The 26,509-nt window shown below is 34.2% G+C and overlaps 1 protein-coding gene across 4 annotated transcripts in view; it reads left to right on the top strand.

The window, feature by feature from the left end:
- Window positions 1-26,509, top strand: part of NAA35 (N-alpha-acetyltransferase 35, NatC auxiliary subunit) — a 98,471-nt gene that overhangs the window by 66,103 nt on the left and 5,859 nt on the right. For 3 of the 4 annotated variants that reach the window (XM_057721309.1, XM_057721308.1, XM_057721310.1), the window contains 8 exons: window positions 1,474-1,652; window positions 8,233-8,292; window positions 11,616-11,722; window positions 19,704-19,770; window positions 21,138-21,236; window positions 21,876-22,054; window positions 25,435-25,571; window positions 26,434-26,501. In XM_057721309.1, coding sequence (XP_057577292.1) covers window positions 1,474-1,652; window positions 8,233-8,292; window positions 11,616-11,722; window positions 19,704-19,770; window positions 21,138-21,236; window positions 21,876-22,054; window positions 25,435-25,571; window positions 26,434-26,501 — 896 coding nt within the window. The remainder of the gene's footprint in view (window positions 1-1,473; window positions 1,653-8,232; window positions 8,293-11,615; window positions 11,723-19,703; window positions 19,771-21,137; window positions 21,237-21,875; window positions 22,055-25,434; window positions 25,572-26,433; window positions 26,502-26,509) is intronic. The other variant, XM_057721311.1, reaches the window with a different exon arrangement.

Below are 26,509 nucleotides of genomic sequence, written 5' to 3'. Positions count from 1 at the left end.
TACTATTTAACTATCTGGATTTTGTGCATTTATCATTAAAGTCTGAAGTGTATTCATGTTATATGATAAAGAAGCTTCTTATAGCATCATTACTACTATCTTATGAATCAGAAATTCAAACTATTATTTTCATTTCATTTTGAGCATGTATATCTTATCAGTCAGCAAACAAGTATCCAATACCTGTTATGAGCCAGGCATTTGGTGTTTCGGATCTAACCCTGTTCTTGCTTTCAAAAGAACTCAGATAGAGGGACAAATGATGTAATCCTACACAGCCAGTATAGTAACATATATACAAAGAACTGTACATACATTGTATATACATCATTGAGGGGACCAAAGATGAGAGAGAATTCAAGCTATATCAAGTTCGGGCTAAGAACAGGGGGTAGGTTTTACAGGTAGAGAGGATAGGTTAAGTAAAGAGACGTAAAAGGACATGATATTTTTAAGTCACAATGCTTGCTTATAGGAAGTATTAAAAGATGATTTTCAGACAAAGGTAAAACCATGACTCTCATACAGATATAAAAGTGAACAGTATGTTAAGGATTTTGTTAAACTCATTCAATGGCATAACCAGACATGAAAAGTTTTAAGACACACATTTATACAGAGTAGTGGAATACTGAAATTATAAACAGAGGCAAAACTTTTTTCTATAGAGTGTAGAAGTCAATTGAATCTCTACCAGACAGAACAGAATTTCATATTTATCAGTTATCTACAATTTCTAGATTTGTAAAATAGCTCCCATAGAATCAATCCAACAATGCATACTCCATTGGAGTACAAAACTTTTTTCTCTAAAAGTGGCAGGAAATTTCAAGTTGAGAAAGACTTAGTTTGGAGCTTTGTACTAGTGTGAAAAGTGAGATCACCAGAGGACAAAGAATGGGAGAGAAGAACCCAACCTTAGGTCTCGTGATATGTTATTTTCATTGTGAATTTCTGGAATTACATCTCAGTGCCAAATGCATTCCAAACTCATGGGGATGGGGTGGGGACTGTCTTCCTTTGCTGCTTTACATTACTATGTAGTTGAGTGTGAATTGATTCTGCAGTTCAGAAATTGAAGGGAAGACAAGCCTATGTTGGTATTCCCATTTGAAACCTTTCTTCACAGTCTCATGGTTAATGCAGCATTGCCCTTTTATTTATTTATTTGAGAGAATATGTTAACGTTTTATCCCATTCTTGGCTTGGAGTTAATTTTGAGGTAGAAACCTCTCTCTGTCACCACTACCACCACCATGTAGGGAGGAAGTACAATTTTAGGTTATTAAATCTGCTTATCTCATTTTAAAAATGCATGTGTATAGATATATTGATTGTAAATTATAAAATCCATTTAGAGAATGTTGTGATTAGAGTTTAGAGATGCTTTTGAAACTGGCCTTTTTATATTTGGTAGTATTTGAGGTTTAAAATTCAGAGAAACATTGAAAATGTTACTTTTTTTCTTTTTAGATCACCCCATTATGATGGGTTTTGAGCCTCTTGTTAACCAGAGACTACTTCCACCCACCTTCCCTCGATATGCAAAAATAATAAAAAGGGAAGAAATGGTCAACTATTTTGCAAGATTAATAGATAGAATAAAAACTGTCTGTGAGGTGGTTAATTTAACAAATTTACATTGTATCCTGGTAAGTACAAATCTCTATTCTGGAATGTAACTTTGATTTAACAATAGAATAGTTTATTACTTTTTAGAAACTGACTGTCCCAAGGTTAAATAATCCTGCTCACCTATTATCTGTGATATCTGGAGAGTTAAGTGGTGTGTGTGTGTGTGTACATATATGTTTTTTCTGTATTTAATCCTCATAAGGGTTTTATACTACCCATTCTAGAGATTAAGAACTTTTAAGTGTGGAGAACTTTGATAATTCACCCAAGTTTTAAGAATGGGGGTTTGAATCCTCAATTCTGTGTTCAGAACCTTTTATGTAAATAAATGCTTGTGTTCATGCATATGTACATATACATGTACATATATATGTGCATATGTATAAGTTTTTTTCATACAGAGGTTGGATCATGGTGTTTGGTAACTTGCTTTTTCATCACTAATCCCTATATCATGAACATCTTTTCATGTCAACAAATATACATATTTTTACATTATTTTAATGGCTGCATGGTATTGTATTGTAAGTATATACCAGAGGTTTTTTTAGTCCATTCATGTTGAATTACATTTAGGTCATTTTCAGTGTTTTACTCTTATAAACAATACTAAGATCAACATCTTTGTAGGTAAATCTTTATATCATGTGCTTCCTTACCCCTTAAGATAAATTGCTACAGTGAAGTTATTGGGTAAAAGAGTATGTACATTTTTAAGCTAGCATATTTTGGATTAATCTTTTTTTATGGTTTAAAATATAGAAAAACAGGGTTTATTTGGGGAATATTAAAGCATTCAGAGATGGAGTTTTATTGGTAAGACTTTGATGACATATACTAACAATTAGGAAGGTAGAAAACAGGCAAAATAATACTGTTATTTAGACATAAGCACACCAATTTATTTTGCATGACTATATATAAATATGCATTTGACTGTTGTTCCCCCTCAATGTTGAGGTACATAATTTCTAGCCCCATGTCATTTCCTCTGTGAAGTCTTCTTTTTTGGTTTTAGGTTTTTTCTGCACCTGTGGTCCTTGAGATGACAAATTATGTGGTTTATATTCCTAGAATTTAGCAGTAGCCTTTGAGATGTAATTGATAAGTAGTCAATAAAGATTTGTGTTTCTGTTATGTTCTTTCTTATAGTAACTATTTTCCTTTCCACTAATTCTTTATCATTAAAACCCAGCTTAAGTCTTTGTTCCTTAGTAAAACTTTCATTGATTATGCCTTTATTACCTCCTTTTGTGTTTCCTTTCTTTCTTTTTTTTTTCATAGTTATTTACTTATTTATTTGGCTCCACTGGGTCTTAGTTGCAGCCTGTGGGGTCTTAGTTGTGGCATGTGGGATCTAATTCACTGATCAGGGATGGAACCCAGGCCCCCTGCATTGGGAGCGGAGAGGCTTAACCACTGGGCCACCAGGGAAGTCCCTGTGTTTCCTTTTTAGTAGTTTCCCCTTAGTCTGTCATAAGAATTGTAGAATTTTAAAGGTAGAACAAGCCAGTTCATTTTGCAGTTTATTTTACAGCTGAACAAACTAATGTTTACAAGCTTTATAACCAAATTAGATGGTTAGTTAGTGTCATATCTGGAATTAGAACATAGATTTTCTTATTCTGCTGTATCTACCTTTCTAATCCTTAATTGATATATGAATATATATTTGTGTTCGCTAGATTAATTTTAGCGTTTTAGAAAAGATCAGTGTGAATTAGAATAAGAAAGTATAATGCAACAGTTGGAACTTGATATTCTGGCTCAAGTATGGATTGCGTTGTCGGGGGGATGAATGCATAATGACACACCATAATAGAGGGGAGCTGGGGGGGCCAGGCCTGGACTGCTGTCACTGGACATGGAGAAGGCATAGTAATGGAAGGATTTGGATCTCTGGAAGATGTGCGACAGAGTGGTAGTGGGGGGAGTGCAGCAGGGGCCAAGAGTAGAGAGAAAAAGATTAAAAGTTATGGAGGATAAGGGACCAAATAGTCTGATGGATCTGCATAAGAATCCTATTATTATTAGGATAAAGTGCCAGATTCTAGAGAGTGCTTTTACATATCAGTAAGATAAAAATAAACATCCCAATGAAAAACTGGGAAAGGACACGAGCATACACATTTAAAAAGAAATAAGCATGAAAGATGCTTCACCTTACCAGTAAGTAAAGAAATGCAATTTATAACAGCTAGATTGAAAAGTATAGTAATATTTAATGTTGATAAAGGGGAATAGTCATTCTCCTATATTCCAGTGGCTCTCTTTCAAAAGTCTTAAAAATGTGTATACTTGGCCCAGGAACTCTTCTAGATATTTAGAATAAGAAAATAATCTGCCATGTGCATAGATGTACTGAAAAGGTATTTGTTGCATCATCCTTTGTAGTGTTGAAAAACTGGTAACAATTTAAATGCTGAATGGTGACAATATCCATTCTGTGGTAAGTTTAAAATATATGTCACACAGCCAATAAAAATTATGTTATAGAAAACTATCGACGTGGGAAGTATTGACATTGGGAAATGCTTGTGAATGTCAAGTTATGTTTAAAAATATATTTTTTATGTATGTTGTTGCACACAGAAAAGATATTCAGAGACAGCCAAATTCAACCAAATTGTTTCTTAAAAGATTAGAATAATGAATACCAAAATATTAATTATGTCTGTTTGTAGATAGTGGAATGCTATATGATCATTTATTTTTTGCTTTTCTGCGTTTTCAGTTTTTGGTATATTGCACATAGGGCAAGAACCAATGGTAAGGGGGAGGGCAGCGTCGCTAGTAAAGGGAAACTCATAGAGATTAGGAACCCATAAGATGATACTTTTGACAGCTGTGGAGTAATTAGGAAGATATACCTACTTTAAGTGAGGTAAATAATGGACTTTATAGAATATATCCTGTCAGAGTTATATACGGCAATAAAAATTGAGTACAGACAAACTATGATAGTACAATAAGTCCCCTACATATGAACCTTCAGGTTGCAGATTTTCAAAGATGTGAACATGCATTCATGTGTCCAGTCATGTAAGTTAGTTCACGTGTTTGGCATACATTGTCACGTATGTGCATCCTCTACAAGTGGTTGTGCTTTGTGTACTTTGCAGTACTGTATGGAGTACAGTAGTACAGTATCTTTATTTCAAGCCCAGGATGTCCGGAGGCAAGTGTAAAAGCAGCAGTAATGTAGCTGGTACTGCTAAGAAGCACCAAGCAATAATGATGGAAATAAAAGTGAAAATAATTGAGAGAGTAGAGCAAGGCAAAAAGATGGTAGACATCGCTTGTTCTCATATAGCATTGAACACCTTGCTGAGCAACACAAGGAGCTTACTAATGAAGACTTGATGGAATTGGAGGCCCAGAAAAAGGAAAAACAGAGACAAGAGGAAGAAGAAGTAACTGAAGAACTGAAGAGATTCACGATGCAGGACGTGGCAAGGGGATTTTCTTTATTTGAGGAGGCACCATAAGTTTTTGAGACACAGGACCCGAACATAGAACAGTACATGAAGGTTGCAGCAACCGTTCAGAATGCAATCCAGTGCTACTGTGTCATCTATGACGAGAAAAAAAAAGAACTACTACCCAGATTTCACTGGATCATTTTATCAAAAGGGTAGATAGAATTGAATCCAGCAAGGAACCAGCACCTGTGCCATCAGCGTCAGGAGTGAGTGAAATTGCAGCTTGCCCTCCGTCTCCTGTTGCTGATGATCCTTCACTTCTGCCATCTCCCACCTCCTCTCCCTCTTCCAGTCAGTAACTCTTCTTGCCTGTTCACTCGATGCCAGCCCCTGTATGCCAGCTGTTGTACTGTGCTACTGTACTTTTCAAGGTACTGTACTGCAAGATTAAAAATATTTTCTTTATTTTTTGTTTGTTTTTTACGTGTTATTTGTGTGAAAACTATTATAAACCTATTACTGTACAGTACTATATAGCTGATTGTGTTAGTTGGGTACCTAGGCTACCTTTGTTGGACTTACAAACAAATTGGACTTACAGACATGCTCTCGGAATGGAACTCGTTCACATGTAGGGGACTTAATGTGTATGTACATTCATCAGTTCAGCCAGCATGCTTTTTGTGCTAGGCGCTGTGCTGTGGCTAGCGCACAGTGATGAGCAAAAAGCATGTCATCCATCTGGCTCACACCATAGTGTGAGCTAGGAATCGATCAAACAATCATAAAAATGATTGTAGAATTACAAACCAGGGTAAGCAGAATGAGGGAAAGGAACTAGACCATATAGCGTATAATGAAGGAACTGACCTAAATGATCAAAGAAGTGAAAGTAAAGCTAAGATGACAGGTAAACATCATTTGGAACAGTTGGGGGACAGTTCCAGGTGCAGGAATCTGAATGCTCCTCCGTGTGATGGGAAAGAACATAATACATTTGAGAAACTAAAAGAAAAGTAACAGAATGAAGTATTGAGTGGTGGGGATGGAGGATTTGGTGAGGCTGGAGAGGTGCTAGGCAGGCTAGACAAGGCGACTTAAGCAACATTAAAGATTTCTGTCTTTATCACAGAGCAAAGGAAAACCATTAGTTTTATCAAGCAAGATCAGTATGGGTGGGGCAAAGACATAATATGATTCAGAATTTGCAGATGTGATGGCATTGTAGAGAAAAGATTGAAAGGGACCAGAGTAAACACAGTGAGATAAATTAGGAAACCATTACAATCCAAGGGAGAGAGGATGGTCACTTGGACTAGGATGGCAGGGAGGTGATGAGGTTGTCAGTGTTAGAGCTGTGTGCAAGCTAAAATTGATAGAGTTAGTGATGAATTAAGTATGGGGCATGAGAGAGCTCTCAGGAAGGTCTCTAGGCTTCTGCCTTGCAAGTCTACATACACATTTGGTGCTGTTCACTGAAGGGGGGAAATTCTCAAAGGACCTTTGAGAGTCGAATGAGGGTCTTAGTGAAGTAAAATTTGAGGTATCTTTAAAATATTTCAGTAGAGATATTGAACAGGTATTTGTTATATGGATAGAGTTTAGAGGTCTGTGCTTAGAGTTAAAATTTTAGAATTATTACAGTATAGGTAGTAATTGAAGCATGACTGTTTATGCTTCAGAATTTATGAGGAAAAACGTGTATAGATTAAGAAAAGGAGGTTTTCTGGAACTAAACTTTGAACCTACAGAACAAACAGAAGTAGCCAGAGGAAGAAACATGAAAGTCATTTAAAAGGTTTTTCAAGAAGGAAGTCGTGCTGCTGAGAGGTCAAATGAAAGAGATGAGTAAAGTCCAAAATCAGTGTCCATTGGATTTAGTAATAGGGGACAAGTGGTGACTAGAGCAAAGAGCCAGGTTACTTGTGTTGAAGATGAGAGAGAGTTGAGTAGAGACTGGATGCAGCCAACTTCTTCAGAAAGTTTGGCTGAGAAGGCCGTATTTAAGAGGACAATGTGAAATTGTGATGATCTTGTTTTCTTTTTTTTTTTTTTTAATTATTTTTTTTGGGGGGGGTACGCCAAGTTCAATCAACTGATCTTGTTTTCTTTTTAAAGATGAGAGAAACCTGACTGTTAAAATGGGAACTATCTGGCAGAAAGGAAGAATTTTAATATTTAGTAGAGCAAAGGATGGATAATTGACAGTGTGTAATGTTTGTGAAAAAGCCAGAAGCAATGGAGTCTTTAATAAATACATCTGTTGTTGAGTAGGCAAGGAAACTATCTGGGTACAGATGTGGATACAGTTAGAAGTTTAGAGGCTGAAGTTGAGGGAGTTTGTTTTTTTTTAATTAATTTATTTATTGGCTGCATTGGGTCTTTGTTGCTGCATGCGGGCTTTAGTTGCACCCAGCGGGGGCTGCTCTTCATCGTGCTGCTTGTGCTTCTCATTTCTTGTTGCGGAGCACAGGCTCTAGGTGCGTGGGCTTCAGTAGTTGTGGCACGTGGCCTCAATAGTTGTGGCTCGCGGGCTCTAGAGCACAGGCTCAGTAGCTGTGGCACATGGGCTCAGTTGCTCCTTGGCATGTGGGACCTTCATGGAGCAGGGATCAAACCCATGTTGCCTGCATTGGCAGGCGGATTCTTAACCACTGAGCCACCAGGGAAGTCCTGAGGGATTTTCTATGGGGTAAATTATTTTAATTTTCTTTGTAATGTGGAATAGTATGAACCTCTCTCTGGTGGAGAATATTTGCTTTGAGGAGTACGTGCAAGGTATAAAAATTAATTATGAAAAAAAAGAATGTGAATTCAGTTACCATGGTTACTTGGTATTTATTTCTGTGAAATTAGAAGTAAATCTCTGTCATTAGTTAGCAAATTATTATTGATACTGTTATTTTCATGATGTACAAATTTAATATTGGTATCCACATAATACTATGACTGATCAGTTTGTTAAAAAAAAAATTTTAGACTCTAAAATTATCCATTGTTACATTCATACAATTAGACAGTTCTTATAGAAATGACCTTTAGCTATCTGTCTTATTTTAACTTTGGTAATGTATCATTCCCAAAAGGTCTGGTAAAAATTACACTATGTATACAAATATTTTCAGCTTTTATTTAATCTATTAATGACATTACTTTTTTTCTGTGTATCTATTAGGATTTTTTCTGTGAATTTAGTGAACAATCACCTTGTGTTCTTTCAAGATCTCTATTACAAGTAAGTTCCACTTAGTATCAAAATATTTCTTTAAACATCAAATAATGTGTATTGACATTGTTTTATTGATTGATGAAACAAAAGGTAGATGCTTTTAAAGAATATTCCACAGTTAGTGGTATATTTTTGTAATAGAAGTATTGACTTACAGTTAGACATTCATCCAGATCATATTCTGGGCAATTAAGCCTTAATAATTTAAAAAAATTGAAATCATACAGAGTATGCTTTCTGACTATTTTGGAATAAATTAGTAATCAATAACAGAAGTATCTGGAAAATTCTCCAAATATTTGGAAATTAACACACTTCTAAAGAACCTGTGGATCAAAGAGGAAGTATTGAAGGTAATTAGAAAATATTTTGAACTGAATGAAAATGAAAATATAGCATATCAGAATTTGTGGAATACAATTAAAGCATTGTTTAGAGAGACATTTATAGTATTAAATGTTTATATGAAAAAAAGGAAGAAAGCTCTGAAATTATAATTTAAGCTTCTACTTTAAAAAAATAGAAAAAGAAGAGCAAATCAGACTTAGCAGCAAGCAGAAGGAAGTAATAAAGGTAAAAGCAGAAGTGAGTAAAATAGGAAACAGACAAACAATAGACAAAATCATTGCAGCCAAAAGCTGGTTCTAAAATTGATGAACCTTTAACTAGACAGAACAAGAAAAAAAGAAGATACAGATGAATAATATCAGGAATTGTTACAGACCCTAAACAAATTAAAAGGATAGTATGGGAATGTTCTAAACAGCTGTGTGTCCATAAATGCAAAAACTTAAATGAAATGGACCAGTTCCGTGAGGGACATTATGAAAACTCACTCAAGATGAAATATAATTTGAATAATCCTATATCTATGAAAGAAATTGCGTTCATAGTTAAAAGCTTTCCAACAAAATTCCAGGCCAATTCTACACACAGTCTCTTTCAGAAAATAGAAGAGACAAGGGCACTCATCATATGAGGCCTCCATTACCTCAGTACCAAAACCAAACAATGACATTTCAGGCTTGGAAAACTATAGACCCATATCCCTTATGAACACAGACATAAAAATCTTAAAGTATTACCAGATCAAATCCAGCAATATTTTAAGAGAATATATCATGATCAAGTGAATTTTATCCCAGGAACACAAGGTTGATTCAATGTTTAAAGTATAATTTACTATACAATCTAAGGTCTCAGTAGATTCAGGAAAACCATTTGACAGAATCAACATCCATTAATGATAAAAACTCTCAGCAAAACTAGGAATAGAAGGGAACTTCCTTAATCTGAAAAAGGCATGTGCAAAACACCTATAGCTAACATCATACTTAATGATGAAAGATGAAATTCTTTCCCCTTATGATTGGGAAGAAAGTAGGGATATGCAGTCCTATCACTTCACTTTCACACAACATAGTACTGGGAATCTTAGCCAGTGAAAAAAGGAAGGAAAAGAAATAAAAGGCCTATAGTTGAGAAAGTAAGAAACAATGTTTCTTTACACATGACATGATTATCTGTGTAGAGTACCAAGGAATCTGCAAAGAAGTTCCTAGCCTGATGGATGACTTTAACAAGATCATAGGATATGAGGCCAATATACAAAAAGGAATTGTATTTCTATATACTTGCAATGAACAATGCAAATCAAAAAATTTAAAGCAGTACTATTTACAATAACATCAAGAGTAGAATATGTAGGTATAAGTCTAACACCTGTTTGGAGAACCTGTATACTGAAAAACTACAAAGTACTGATGAAAGACATCAGAGGAGACAAATAAATGGAGGCATATATCTTATTTGTGGATTGGAAAAATTGATATTTTTTTAAGATGTCAGTTCTCCCCAAAATTGATCTACAGATTCAGAGCAATCCCAAAATCATAGCAGAAATTTTTGTAGATGTCAACAAGCTGCTTCTAAAATTTATATAGAAAGGCATAGGAATTAGTACACCCAAACAAACTTGGAAGAAAAAAAAAAAGTTGCGGAACTCATCACTACCTAACTATGAGACAGGTGTGCTATTGGCAAAATGATGAACACGTAGATCAGCAGAACCAAGGGGAAAGTCCAGAGCCGTTCTGTTCCATAGTTGATCCTTTGTTATATAGTACTATATGTGAAACCATAAAAGTGTTAGAAGAAAGGATAGGAGAAAATTTTTGTGACTTTGGGGAAGGTAGAGAATTCTTAGGTATAATATCAAAAGCACAGTCCATAAAAACAAACAAAAAAATGGCAAGTTGATAAATTTGAAACTTTAATTCTGTGGAAGGCACTGTTAAGAAAATGAAAAGAGACTACAGAGTAGGAGAAAATATTTGCAAATCATGCCTGACAAAGGACTTGTGTCTAGAACATATAAAGAATTCTGTAAACATAACAGTAAGAAAACAGACAACTCAGTTTTTCAAATGTGTTAAAAAAAACCATTTCAATATGAAAAGATATTCATCATTATTAGTGTTAGGGAAATATAAATTAAAACCACAATGAAATACCACTATCCACCTTTCAGAATATCTTTAAAATAAAACAAGAAAAATGACTGAAAATATCAAGCGCTGGAGAGGATGCATTACTGATAGGAATATGAAGTGCTGTAGCCACTTTGAAAAATGATGGCAGATTGTTATAAAAACAAATATACAAATTTTACTTTTGCTTATTTACCCAAGAGAAATGGAATCTGACATCCTCCTAGAAACCTGTATGCATGCGTGAGCACCAAAAACTGGAAACAACTCAAAAGTGTTAGGAAATCAAGTAACATATAGTATAGTAAATATTCAAATACATTGAAATTGTTAAGGGAAGAAAATTAAGTGTAAATTATTATTAAATAATAGTGTATTTTAATTTAATAATTTATTATTTTAAATATATTTTTTCCAATTTCAGAAAGTTTGTATTCCAAAGTGTTTATTAGAGATAAGGTTATTGACTGACTTGATATTTATAACCATTAAATATTTCATAATTTATGAAACCCTTTCTTGTATATTAGCTCATTTGACATATTCGGACCTGTCAGTTCATTTTCACTAGTTCCATATTACTACTCTTGACCTGAGAGATTTTTTTCTGCACATTTTTTGTTCCCCTGCATGAGAATACACCTTAAATAGGGATTAATAAGTAGTACCCATTGTGGAGGCTGTGAGTTATTAAAAGTTTCCACCAGCTTTTTACATTTTAATCTTTTTTATATTCTGTAGTATAATAAGAAGTGTGTTCATGTCACAGTAATGACAACTACATGTACAATAAGTCAAGATTGTGACAGCGTTACTAATATGTATAACATTTGTTTTAAGACCACTTTCCTGGTGGATAACAAAAAGGTCTTTGGAACCCATCTCATGCAAGACATGGTGAAAGATGCACTTCGGTCTTTTGTCAGTCCTCCGGTGCTCTCCCCAAAGTAAGTATCATAAAACATTGTATAGTGTGTATGTTTCTTAAAAGCCCAAATTCTCTGTGCTCCTTTATGACAAAGACATAAAAACTGTTGGAATCAAGTCTCCATATAAATGATAAATCATATTAAAATTAATTGATTTCAGCCACATATTATTTAGATTTAAAGTGAGGTTTTTGTGAAGTTGAGATTGGGTCCTGTATGAGAAGAAAAGCTTATAAGAAGTTAGCAGAAATTCAGCAAGTTGTATTGACCCTTACTGTAAAAGCACTGTGCTAAGTAGGCACTTTGGGGAATAATTATGAAAAGATAAGATTTCTTCTCAATATCTGAGTCTAGATAGAAATAGAAAATGCAGATAATTGATCCTTAAATTATATTCTGGTAGAGTCATTTCCCCCAAAACATGCTGCTGTAAAATGCTGGAAAGGATCGTTTGAGTTGGTATTTTGGAAAATAATGCCAACTTCATTGGCATTTCTCTCAGGGAGGGAAGAAAGGAGATGTTATTTCTTAGGCAAGAAACCAGCATGTGTGAAGACCTGGTGTATGAAATCATATATTTTAAAAGTTAGTGGTTCAACATTCAATCTGTTGAATAAATTGTGCCACATTTCACATAAAACTCTGGTAGCTTCCTGTCTTAGGTTGGTTCTCCAGAAGCTGACCCTGATACAAAGATTCATGTAAACGTAATTTAGAAAGTAGTTGCGTGAAAATTTGCAGGGTTGTAGGCAGGTGGGACATAGAAAGGAAGAAAGCCACATAAAGGTGTGCTTCACAGTTTTAACTTTGGTTTGCTCCTGTTAGGGACCCCGGAGACTGCGTTGATTATATCTCACAATTGTCCTGTCAGGGACAAGGAAGCTTGAGAATTTACACATCTGTCAGTTAAGGACTGCCCCTGGGAGGCATCCTCAGTGTTGGTTACATTTCCAGTTTCATTCACAGTAAAAGTCAGAGTCCTTATTGTTGAACGTATGAGGCCCCATATGCTCTGGGTTGAATCCCTGTCTTGGTGCCTCTCTGACCTCATCTCTTAAAACCATCATCCCCTCACCTTCTTTGCTTCAGGCAAACTGGCTTCCTTGCCATTCGTGGAACGTACTGTCTCTCTCTCACTCTACAGCCTTTACACATGATCTGGGGTAGATGGTATGTTCCTCAAAACTCCCTAGGGTTGACTCTCTCACTGCTTTATGTCTTGTCAGTGTCACCTCAGTGAGGGCTACCCTCATCAGTCAATTTAAAAAATGTAAACCTTTCCCATTCTCCCAGCCTGCTCAGCACTCCATTTCTCTCTTTCATAACAATTATCTTCTTACATACTATATGTGGAGGGATTCCCAGATCTAAGTACAGCGTGTGTGTGTGTGTGTGTGTGTGTGTGTGTGTGTGTGAGTTAGTGTGAGTGTATGCGTGTATAGGCTTCCCTACAACATGTAGTTCTCAGATGCCAGTAGGGTGCCCAAGAATTCAACACAGTTCTGACACTGTCTACCTGGAGATAGAGTCAAATTCCGCAGGTAAAGGGCTCAGTCCCATAAGACCACCCTCCACTTCCCAGGTTGTTACCCGTGCTTCTGACAGACCGACCGGCTACAAATTAGAGGTTCTGACCAGCCCTTCTTCAGATACAGTTAATTTGCTAAAATGACTCACAGAGCTCAGGAAAAGCCATTTGCTGACTAGATTACCAATTTATTATTAAAAAATATTAAAGAATACAAATCAACAGCCAGATGAAGAGATGCATAAGGTCTGAATGGTGGCACATGGAAGCGTGTTCCCCAATGTGGAAGGTCTTGGAAAAGGGCCGAAAAACTTTTCTTTTTCTGTTTTTTATGGAGGCTTCATACATAGGCACGATTACTAAATCATGGACCATTGGTGACTGGTTGAACCTCAAGCCCCTCTCACCTTCTGGAAGTCCAGGGATGGGACTGAAACTTTCAGCCCTCTAATCACAAGGTTCTGGTAACCAGCCCCCATCCTTAGATGCACTCCAATCTCCTCCTAAACATAACAAAAGACACCTTTGTCACTCTCAACACTTAGGAAATTTGAAGAATTTTGGTAGCTGTGAGCCAGGAACTTTGATGAAGACCCACATGTATGTGAAAAATATATATCTGAATGACAGAATACATATTTATTATAAATCATAATATCGCACTATATAATTTGCATCTTCTGTAATAGCCTATATAATTCTATAATAGCATGTATAATTCTTCATTATGTTTATGTTTATTTCCAAACCTCCCCCCCCATATATATAACTATATAAATTCCACAAGGTCAGGGCAGATTGTTTTGGCTGCTTGTTCACTGTTGTATAGTAGGTGCTAGAGCAGTGTCAGTCACACAGTAAGCACACGATAAATCTACATTGAATAAATAAATGAATAAACAAAAGTTGAATGGTTAGGATAGTTTGGGGTTAGACTCCAGAGAGTTTTGAATGGTTTGCTGAAGTTTGGTCTTTATTTTATGGTCAGTGAAGAACTGATTGAGTTTTTAGGAGGGAATAGGCATAGTAAAATATGTATTTTTTTAATTAGAGGCAAATTGGTAGTAATAATGGAGGTAAAGTGTTTAGACTGATTCGATTGTACAGGTGAGAGATGAGGAATTATTAAACTCTGGAAATATGAAGAAGATAGATTTGAGAAGAATTTCAGTAGTAAAATTTAATAGGAAGCTGATTTAATAGGGGAAGGAAGGGGCGGGGGGAGTAAGTTGATTTAAAACAAGAAACAGGAACTTATATATAAATAATACATGGCAACGTATTATTTGAAATACAAATAATATTGTATTTCAGTATTGAAATATAAATATTTAAATTGTATTTAAATTGAAATACAAACTGAAAATTTAAACAGGGTATAAAAATATATGGAAAATAATAAAAATCAGCCAAAATTTTACCTCTGAGATAACTACATTTTGATGACCATCAGCGTGGATATCTTTGTGTGTAAAGATACATACATGTATGACTTTATATATATTGGGATCACATTAAACAGTCTGTTTTTATCATGAACTTTTAATTATTCTTTTATGCATTGCTTTTTTTAATTAAAAAGTTTTTTATTTTAAAATTTATCTTTTTTCCACACAAAAATACATCATGACTTTATGTCTCAAAGTACCTAGTTAGTTCTTTTTAATGGCTGCCAAATGTTTTATGATTATGAATGTATTTTATAGGGAGGGGTTACTGGGTGGGGGGGGGACATGTATAGTTTTAATTTTAATATATATTAGCAGATTGTATTCTGAAAGATTTTAACAATTTATATTTCTACTAGCAGTATAAGAAAGTATACTTTCCATGCATCCTGACCAGCAGTAGGTGTTACCGTTCTTTTTTTCCAGTGCGTTGAGTGAGAAGTGATATCTCATTGTTAGTTTAATTTTAGCACTTAATATGATATTTATTGGACATTTAGAATGTTTTTTCTCAGAATTGCGTATTTACATATTTTGCCCATTGACTTTCATTAAGTGGTTTACTTGTTTCAGAAAATTTGTAAGAACTTGTGTTATGAGAAGTTAATCCTTTATCTGTGATAGGCATTGCAGATTATTTTTTTCCTAATCTTTGTCACATCAAAATGTGAAAAATGCTGTTTGAATTTTGATAAGGATTACATTGAACCTGTAGATCACTTTAAGTAATATGGAAATTTTAACAATATTAATTCTTCCAGTCTGTGTGCCTGGAATATCTATTTATTTGTATCTTCTTCAGTGTCTTTCATCATTGTCTTACAATTTTCAGTATACAGATCTTTCACCTCCTTGGTTAAATTTATTCCTATATTTTTTTCTGTTTGATGCGATTGTAAATGGGGTTGTTTTCTTAGTTTCTCTTTCTGATAGTTCAGTGTGACAGAGTTTTTATACTGAGTTTGTATCTTACAGCTTTACTGAATTCATTTATTAGTTCTGAGTTTTTTTGGTGGAATCTTTAAGGTTTTCAATACATAATTGAAATCTGCATGAAGTACCATGTAATCTGCAAATAGAGATCATTGAAAATTATTTTTAAATTTCTGGATTAAATATATATTCAGATGTATAAACTGACAGACACCTGTACCACCATTCATTTTAACCAGAGTTTTTATTTTGTTTTTATAAATTTCATTGCTGGTAAGGAAATTGATAAAATTTTATAAATGCTGAATATATTAATATGAATTAATAAATTTTATTAATTCCCATATTTAATAAATATAATAAATTAGTATTGCCAGACACCTTTCTGGATTCTCGAGAAAAGGACACACCGGCGGACAAGGAGCTTAACTTCCAGTGGGAGAGACTAAACACTAGACAAACACATACTATCAGGTCATAAGTACTGTATAGAAAGATAAGGTAACATAAGATGGAAGGCCTCTTGAAAGTGGTGATATATGTGAATAAACGAAGAGAGTGAGCTATGCAAAATCAGGGGATGAAGCTTCCTGACAGTAATCAATAACTGAAAGGTCTCAAGAGTAGGGCTGAGCTTAGGTATTAAGGAGCAAGCTAATTTTAACAGATTCATTCTTAAAAGATATTAAGGACCCAAATAGCTTTTGTTTATATTGATACTTACTATTTTAGAAATTTTTAAAAATACTTTAAAAATGTTTATTATTTTTGAAAGAGTAAATTGATTACATGTTAATATACATATATAACATTTATAAATCACATATTAACGTAAATAACATTTTTATGGAAAATAACTTTTTAAGAAAAATTAGAAAAGTGGAATTGTTTTACATTTTTGCAAATCCCTTTCATGTCTTTCTTAGTAGGAGATAGCTGGGTTATTTTAACCTGCTTCTATTTTCAACCTGTTGTAGTATTATACACCACATAGCCTCTGGAAAAGCCAACTGTACACTTGTGAGAGAATGCGTGCAAAAGGCAAATAACATCTTAATATTATTATGAAAATAGTTTTGCCTAGTTTTCCCCCCAGAAGCATCTCAAGGGCACCCCTACCATCATCACAGGTGAACCGAGGCCACATTTTGAGAACTGGTGACTCTAATTTCATATCCTCCTCCCTCACCCCATCCTTTTCTCTTACTTTGGTCCTAGTGGTGACCACTACATTACAGTTTATGTGTTTCACTTTTATAATGCTTGTACACTTTACCCAAATATATGTGTCCATAAATAATATCAGTTTATTTTGTTTTTAAACTTCACATAAATTTTGTCACACTATATCCTTTTACAACATGATTTTTTCCTTCAACCTTCAAGTTTTGAAATTTGCCAAGTTTATCCAGCAAATTTATTTTATGCATTAAAATCCATCCTTTAACTGTACTGCAGTTTATTTTGCTGTTTCTCTACAATTGGACATTTACCGTTTCTAATTTATCACTACTGAAATCAGTACTGTAGTGAACATCTTTGAATTATGTCTCCTTTTGCACATAGACTGTATACTTAAAAATAGTCAATTACTGATCATAGGCATGTGCATCTTCAGCTTTACTAGTTTTGCCAAATTGCTTTCCAAAATAATTGAACCAATTTGTATGCCAGCCAACAGTATATAAGGATTCCAATTTCCCCATAGTTTAGGCGTCATCAGACTTTTCAATTTTTGACAATATGATGTATATGAAATAGTGTCTACATCCTCTTAATTTGCATTTTGTCTTTTCTAACAATCTTTTATACTTAGATTCCACATTGTCACACTTATCGTTATCCATTTAGATTTAACTACAGTTTGAGCCTCATTATTTGCAGATTCTGTATTAATCTGTCTGCTTGCTAGAATGTATTTGTTAACCTTCAAATCAATACTCACTCTGCTCCTGCTGTCTTCATGGACATGTGCAGAGTGTAAAATACTTGAGACACCCAATGCTGAGGTCAAATAAGACAACTTTCTGCCTTCTTGTGCCTTATATTGTAAACAGGGGCTATTAGATGCCCCTGTTTTTGTGCTTTTTGTTGGTGATTTTGTAGCTTAATGGCCTCCAAGTGTAGTCATGTGCTGTCTAGTGTTTCTGGCACGAGAAGGCTGCAGTGTGCCTTACAGAGAGATTATATGTATGTTAGATAGGGTTTGCTCAGGAGTGAGTTTGTTGCTAATCAATTAACAGTGTACATTATATATAGTGCCTTTAAAAAGAAATACACGTAAACCAAGGTTATACATTGATCAGTTGATTAAAATGTCAGAACCAGAGGCTGGCAGGACCCTAACCCTGTATTTTACCCTAGCAGCAGTGTTTTCAGTATTCTCTAATTCAGCATCCACAGCAAGTTTATAGAACATAACTATCACAAATACCAAGAATCGACTGTGTATATAGCAAAGTTCATTGTATGGTACCCTGTAGATGTTATCCTGCTGTTTTAAAAATTCAAATGTCACAGATGAGAAATCTGATACCGAACTGATTCTTTTTTTCCGTTGTGAGTGATTTGACACTTTCTTCTGGAGGATTATAGAGTTTTTCTTTATTTTAGGAGTTCCAGAGTTTTACCATAATGTTCAAGTATGATTTTCAACTATTACTATCTGGAAATCAGTCATTAAAGCCTCAAGTCTTCAAATCAGATCATTTTTCCTGTATTATTATTTATTTAATTATTGCCTCACCTTCATCCATTTTCTTGTTTTTTTTTAAGAGCTCCTTATATACTGTCTTGTAGATTTTTTTCCCCTGTATTCCTCATGACATTTATCTCTTATTTTTGCAGTGTTCTAAGCAAGTTATTCCCTTGATCTTCAAGGCTATTATGAGCATCTTTCACCTACTAAATTTTGTAATTTGAAAATTCTAATTTTCAGATCCAGAAAGTCTTTTTTTAAAGTGCTTTACTTTTGTCATCTTAGGTAATTTTCTTACTTTGGACCTTCCAACACTTCTGTTTTGCTGCCACCTGTTCCAGGTGTCCTGCCTTTTCTTTCTCCTGGCTGCTGCATGTTCTATCATTATCTGTTGCATGATCATGGCTCTGTTTATCTTTGAGGTTCTGGTCACATTGCTCAGTTATGGCAAACACTTTAGGAGTAGCAAGTTGTCATCTCCTTTTAGTGCACCTGGAAAAGTGCTTACTTCTTCCCATCTCCTTAGGTGCAAAGGCTATTGTCTTCCCACCTTAGGGAAAGAAAAGAAATCTTTTCATCTATTTGGCCCTTGTATTTCCTCCAGGGCCAGGTAGGTAGCAGATCCTTCCAGACTGCACAGGAAAGACTTTCTCAATAAGTGATGCTTTTAACTGAGATAAGGAGCACCACAGGGAAGCTGCTCTGTGAGGATAGAAAATGAGATACCAGTGGGATGTATAGGTGATGATTTTGGCCAGTGGTTGGAAATGTTGGTATATCTTGAAAAAAATTAGATTCTGTACAGTATTTTTTAAATAATCACCATTGTGAGCACAGACCACAAGGGTACCAACTATATGAAAATCAATCATATTGGAATAGGATCAGGAAAAAGTGGAGCTTTAGAATTTTCCTTTTCTCTTTGTTGATCTTATTGGATTCAACACTTAATTGTCCAAGTATAAAACTAAAAGGATTTGGAAATACTGCACATTTTTATGTGACTAACAAATAGTGAACTATTTCTTTTTTTCTTTAATAACTTTTATTGAGATACAGTGACGTACAATAAACTGCATATATTTAAAATGTACAATTTGATATTTTTTCTTATTAGTAATGTATATATGGCAATCCCAATCTCCCAATTCATTCCCCCCAAACCCTCCTGCCTCCGCTTTCCCCACTTGGTGTTCCATATGTTTGTTCTCTACATCTGTGTCTCTAGAAATATTTCTTAATCTAATGCTAGCAGTCTTCAACTTAGTAATGTATTTGGTTCCATTTTCTCACTTTTCCACCTTCCCTATGTGTTGGTAGCACCTACAGTAATCACTGCTGCTTTTTTTGTAAGCCAAAAAGTTTAATTTTAACAAGAATATTATCTTACAGGTGCTGCCTATATAATAATCACCAGGCTAAGGACTGTATTGATTCCTTTGTTACTCACTGTGTTCGGGTAAGAACTACAATTTGGATCATTGTGATGGATACTTAAAAATTGTGGCATGCAGTATCTTCAGTGGCATTAATTTGTGCTATTTTTTCATCTAACATTTCTTATTCATTTTCCCTGAAATTCGTAGGAAATTTCTGTCTCCTCTTACACTAGAGTGGATAGCTTCATAACCTGTAGTCTTCCTGGAAGGTTGTTAGATACTAAGGCACCTTTTGATGCCCTCTCACTGTAACCCTTGGGGACCACAGAAACAGAAGAAGCTATGACCCCCATCTGGGAAGAAAGGAGTTCACTTTTTTTTTTTTTTTTTTTTGGTAAATGGATGCAAAAACTTTACTCATATTTGACCTCATAAATAAAGAATGTGGGTAACATCCCCAGGCACTTATCTTTCTACTGCTTTAATGAACAGGATTATAATAAAATTAAAATTATCAATTTTAGATGAGATCACGAACTTTTTTCAAATCCCAAGTAATTTGGAAAAATAAAAACCTTATAGTTGATTAAATTAATTATAAATCATTCTTATTTAATTACAAGCTCTTTATAGACAGCTCTTTTTTGCCTAATTCCAGTTACTAAATGTGTGTGTGTGTAGTGTGTTTGTGTGTGTATAAAGACAGCATGGTTTGATGAAAGGAAAATCAATAAAAGACCAGATTTTACTTTTATTACTAACATTTTATCATTATTGGGCAAATCACTTACTTTTCTATAAACTTCCCAATCTTTAAAAAGTGAAACGTTAATACTGCCTCTGTACCTCTTATCGGCTACTTATTGATTAAATGAGGTATCTGTCAAAGTATACAAATGTAAAACATTATTATCCTTAAAGAATCATAAAATGCATACTTCTTAAATCAGGACATACTACTGTTCCTGTCTGTTGTCTGGTTCATGAAATGTTACATTATTTTATATAAGAATTCTGTGTAGATGAGAATAGGAATAAAGAACCTTAGGGTTTGTAGGTATTAGCCATTATCTAATTATTAAGCATTCTGGTATATTTAAAGCAGCACAGAAGTGTCAGCCTTGAACATTGGCTTTTGGCTTGAAATAATCAGAAAAGAAACTGTCCTCTTTAATGAGTGGGAAAATATCCATAAAGATTGAAGGAAGATATTTTTGCCATATGAAAATAAGTTTCATAAACAGCACTCCTCTAGCTATCGATAAATTCTAATATTGAGTTCCTTAAAAAGAAAGTTATGTAAAAAGCATACATAGACATGATTCTTATATACAACATTTTTTTCCCTTAAGCAAGATTTTGAAAAGTTGTTAACTTTTTAATGTTAATTTTCTTTAGTATAAGCAAATTTCATATTGACAGTTAACAAATTGTATGTGTATTGCAGCCATTCTGTAGTCTCATTCAGATCCATGGACATAACAGGGCTCGACAGAGAGATAAACTCGGTCATATTCTTGAGGAATTTGCTACCTTGCAGGATGAGGTAAGAGCCAACAAGTTGCCCTCCTTTCCAAAAATTAAGCAATCCATTGACCAGATTTTCAAAAACGATTCTTTGAAACAATAATTTGAGTACTTAATTTTTCAATATGGTGAATTTCCTTTTTACTTAAAATTTAACAGGTATATCAAAGAAAGGGTTTACAAAAATAAACAGAAACAATAATCCAAAACAAAAAACACCTTAAATTATTTTCTTTGATAATTGGGATGAACATGTGTAGAGCTGTAGTTATAATTAAAGTTTACATTAGTATAAAAATGTATTAATCTTCAAGTAAATTTGTGAGCAACAGCAATATTAATAATACAACTAAAGATCTGAAGTCAGTTGTTTTTATTTTTGTACTATTAAATGGATATCTTTTTAATTTAGGAAGTGTTTAGATAAACACTTTAGGAAGTGTTGAGAAATGAGAAGTTTGAATGTAGACCTAACCAAAGTTGCATTTAACCAAAGGTGCATTTGAAAGTATGAATTCTCGAGCTGGTGAGATTTACTTTTTCTGCTCATATGCTATTTTTAGCTGGTTTTTTGGGTCTTGGGGTGGGGCAGGGAGGGGTTATAATTCTCTTATTACCTTAAAAAGAAAGTTAATGTTATGACATTTTGTTGTGGTAGGCAGAGAAGGTTGATGCAGCCCTTCACACTATGCTGTTGAAACAAGAGCCCCAAAGGCAACATTTGGCCTGTTTAGGTACCTGGGTCCTTTACCATAACCTTCGAATTATGATACAGTATCTTCTAAGTGGTTTTGAATTGGAACTCTACAGCATGCACGAGTACTATTACATATATTGGTAAGAGAACGATTGGAGTTAAAATTGGTGGTGGGTGGGATGGATAAGATCTGAGAGAGTATCTATAGAGTGTAATTTTAGGGTACTTTTTTATGTACTGTATTTGAACCTTAGTTGTGGGACAATTGAAAAATACCTATTGAAAATTAGAGCTCGATCATCTTAAACATTGTGTCAATAACAAGGTAAAACAAATATATTTTATCTAGCCATCTGAATATTTATTTAAAATTTACTAATAAAAATGGCTTCAAAGTAAATGGATTAATTGAGCTTTTATTTGTTTCCAAAGAGAAAAATTAACATATATTTTGCCCTGACTTCAGTGGCATTGGGTACTAGCTGTGGAATGTACTTAACTGAATTAAAGTTCAAAATTTGAACCACATCTTTCTTCTGAGAAGAAATTATGACTAAGATTATCATTGGCAACTTAACTGTTGCAAACTGTGGCCCTGAGGATTTGTCTCAGGAGCTTTGAAGGAGTTGATAAGAGGTGCTCTTCAGCAGAGTAGTTCTTTGCTTTCAGTTGGAGATGAGAAAAACCTAGTAAGAGGATGTTTGAGAATATTTTAGGCATGAAAAAGCTGTCACAGAAATAAAATAAGAAAATTGAGATCTAATGAACTCAGTTATCTTGCATCTTTTTCTTAGTCTAGCAAAGTATGGTAGTTCAGTTGTGGTAAGTTTAAAATAGTAATGACCTATTGTTGCCTGTCACACACAGCTAAGTTTAGTATATTAGATCTTAACATAGTTCATCTTTTTAATTCATATTTAAATTATTTAACTTAGTATTTAAGATATTGTATATTCCCTGGAGTCATTGCTATGGAGGCAGGAAAGTAATTATTTTCTACACCATTAACAGGCTAACTGGTAATTCTTGGTTATGAAAATTGAATTGGAGCATCAGCTATAGTTATATGAGAAAAATATTTTACATATTCTCCAGCATTTATACAGATAACTCTTACCAACAGTTGTTGTTATAGCTACTGGGGTTTTTTTTATTATTATTATTAATTCACACTAGACACCCCTATTCAAACAAGGCATTTTATAGGGGAATGTGCTCAAGTTTTGTGGTTTGAGGCAACTAATTGGAAGCTTTTGTGCTCTTGATGTCTCAAAATACAATTTTTGTATGCTTTTTGGCACAAAGAATTGGCAAATGAATGATATTCAGATAAATACTCCATTAGCAATTTACTTGTGTACTTGAGCAGATTCATTTCTTATTAAAAAAGAAATTTTAGTTCTGCTTATAAGTACCCTTCTGGTCTACTTTCATGTTTTAACTGCTTTTTAGTTTCAAAATTACAAATTGGGCTCCAACATTTTCATAAGATATACACTGTTTTTCTTTGTGAATGTGATGCCTAAAGCATGTGGACCCTTTTAAAATCAGTAGAAATTAGTGATTCTTAAATTTAGCATGCATCATAATCACTCGGAAAGCAACTTGCTGGGCTCTGTTCCTAGAGTTCCTCGTTTAATAGGTCTAGGGTAGGACCCACCTAACCATTTGCATTTCTAACTACTTTCCTGGTGAGACTGCTGCTGGTCTTGAGATCACAATTAAGAATTGGTATAGAATATTAACACTCTTGACTCTCCTTAGATACAATTGTGTATTAATTTTGATAAAGCACTTAATAAAAGCTTATTGAAATATCTGATATTTGAAAGGAAAGGCCTGAATTGTACCAGCTATCCCCTTTACTCATCTGTACTTGGGTTAGATAGTCAAAAGGTAAAAGGTAGCATTAGTTCCCTATAGAAATCTTCTCAGGAATTCCCTGGCAGTCCAGTGGTTAAGCCTCTGCGCTTCCATTGCCGGGGACATGGCTTTCAATCCCTAGTCGAGAGCTGAGATGCCACATGCCCCATGCCACATGGTGAGGCCAGAAAAGAAAAAAGAAATCTTCTCTTTGAGCTAAGATAGGTTACAAGCCCTCATTTTGTAGTGTGATGGGGGAAAAATTCATTTGTATCCTGTAAAAGGATACTGTAATGAATGATTTCTTAAATTCATTGCCAGGAATTATTTTCTCTCCATGTGAAATTATATACTTTTTTGATCAAGTAAAAATATGTGTATCTCCTGGTTTGCTTTAGAAAAGCAAACCTTCCTGGTTGCCGAGAAGCATAGTGTTCAGTTTAGCTTTAAAATACAGTACCTAAGTCATTCTAGGTATATCTTTTCATTTGTTTTGTTTTGTTTTGTTTGTTTGTTGTTGTCGTTGTTTTGGCTGCACCACGTGGCTTGTGGGATATTAGTTCCCTAGCAGGGATTGAACCTGGGCCACCCCATTGAATACTCGAAGTCCTGACCACTGGACTGCCAGGGAATTCCCTTGTTTTGCTTTAAAATGTTATTTTTTTTTATGTTTTAATATTGTAACCTGCCTTATAACTTTTTGAGAAATTTTGGGAATAGGTGTCACTCCAACTTGATCATAATAAAATTTCTTATAAATCTTTGATTTTCATTTAATGTAGTAGTGGTCCTTAATTTTATTTAAAGACTATATATTCATATCCTAGATTTAAACTGTTTTTCTGGCTTAAGAGAAAGTATTGTTTGTTAGTTTAAACTTATGAAAATTTAGTATCTGGTGGAATAATGTTTCACACTTCTTTATTGAGTAAACTCAAGTAAATTATGTGCCTGCAGGTTTTTTAAATATTTTAGAATTGTTCTGTGTAATGTGTATAATTATTTACTTTCTGTATTTGTTAGTTTTCTTTTGTAATTTAATAAGAACATAAGATGTGTACTTAATAGTTTTAGGTGGAATGTGCCTATATTGATACAGTAAAAACAATTTAATGTGCATTCATTTGATTTACATATATGTATATATAATTATCAAGAAATCTCTTCAATTGTAGTATAGTTGATTTACAGTATTGTGTTAGTTTCAGGTATACAGCATAATGATTCAGTACCTTTGCAGATTATATTCTATTATAGGTTATTACAAGATAGAGTGTAATTCTCTGTACTATAGTAAACCCTTATTGCTAATCTATTTTATATATAGTAGTTTGTATCTGTTAATCCAATACCCCTAATTTGTGCCCCACCCCCCACACCAGAAATCTTTTGGAAAAGTTGTAAAACTCATATCATTGTCGTAAATTAAACAAAATTTTCCATATTGTATGGCAACAAGAAAGGGAAAATTAATCATTTGTAATGCTCATTTCCAATAAGATCTAATATATCAATTATCTAACTGAATAATCTTATTTTTGAAAAAAAAACTTTTAAAGTGTTATAAAAAATATCTCTATATTAATGCTAGTACTTGTGTTGACCAAGCTATCTCATTTAGACACCTGCCATTAACTAACATTTTCTTTCCATTAAGGTATCTCTCTGAATTCCTTTATGCGTGGTTGATGTCGACATTAAGTCGTGCCGATGGCTCTCAGATGGCAGAGGAGAGGATAATGGAAGAGCAGCAGAAAGGCCGTAGTAGTAAAAAAACAAAAAAAAAGAAGAAAGGTGCTGTGAATTATTTTTAAACTTAAGTAACATTGGAGTGTACTTTAATTTCAACAAATACAATAAATAGAGAGCTACCTGTGCATTTTAATGGGTGAATAGTCATTATATTTTAATTCTCACCCATCTTCTCTTCAGAAGGTATAAGGGTAGAAACAGAGTCATAATATTAGTGTTACAGACCTTTTGGTTCCTTTCCTTGCTTTTCTTTTACTCCTTTGCTATTTCATATGTCAGAGGACCTGAGGACAAGAAGAAGTAACCACGTGGAATAAGATAGGTTAAGGAACAAGACAGCAGGAGACTTTTGATACTCTTTGGACAGAAGGCTGACAGCTCAGGAAGGAAGGAAGTCGGGAGTTGTGCTGTGACAGTCAGCACAGAAGGATAATCACAGAGTGCTTCATTGTACTGCCCAAGGACCATAAGGAGAAAGAAATGTTTCAAAGGGACTCCCCTATTAATCACTCATGGGAGGGTATAGATAGGCTACAATCGTTACAAAATAGTGCTTTGGTTCCCTTCAGATTTCAGTAGTTTGGGTGGGTAATTAAATGACAGTATCCATGGCTTTCCTATATAGGAAGTTGTCCCAGTATCATGACTTGAGAAGAAATTACAGTTAATTCATACTAAAATCTTATGGTATTAGCTATTTGGGAACACAATTATTGTTTAACCTTTCTGCTATATTTATTATTTGTACATTTGGGCCATAAAATAAAATTTAGCCTATAGGAACAAACTGTTTGAAATTTTAATCTACTAAACAAGGTAGAAGGTTTTTTTAAATTTAGATTTCTCCTGCAGTAACACAAGAGGAGGAGGAAAAGAATTTGAATGATTTTCTTTCCGATTACAGTTCGCCCATTGAGCCGAGAGATCACAATGAGCCAGGCATATCAGAACATGTGCGCTGGAATGTTTAAAGTAAGATG

The sequence above is a fragment of the Hippopotamus amphibius genome, chromosome 2, assembly GCF_030028045.1.
Source record: "Hippopotamus amphibius kiboko isolate mHipAmp2 chromosome 2, mHipAmp2.hap2, whole genome shotgun sequence".
Lineage (NCBI taxonomy): Eukaryota > Metazoa > Chordata > Mammalia > Artiodactyla > Hippopotamidae > Hippopotamus > Hippopotamus amphibius.
This window is presented reverse-complemented; position numbering and strand designations above follow the sequence as displayed.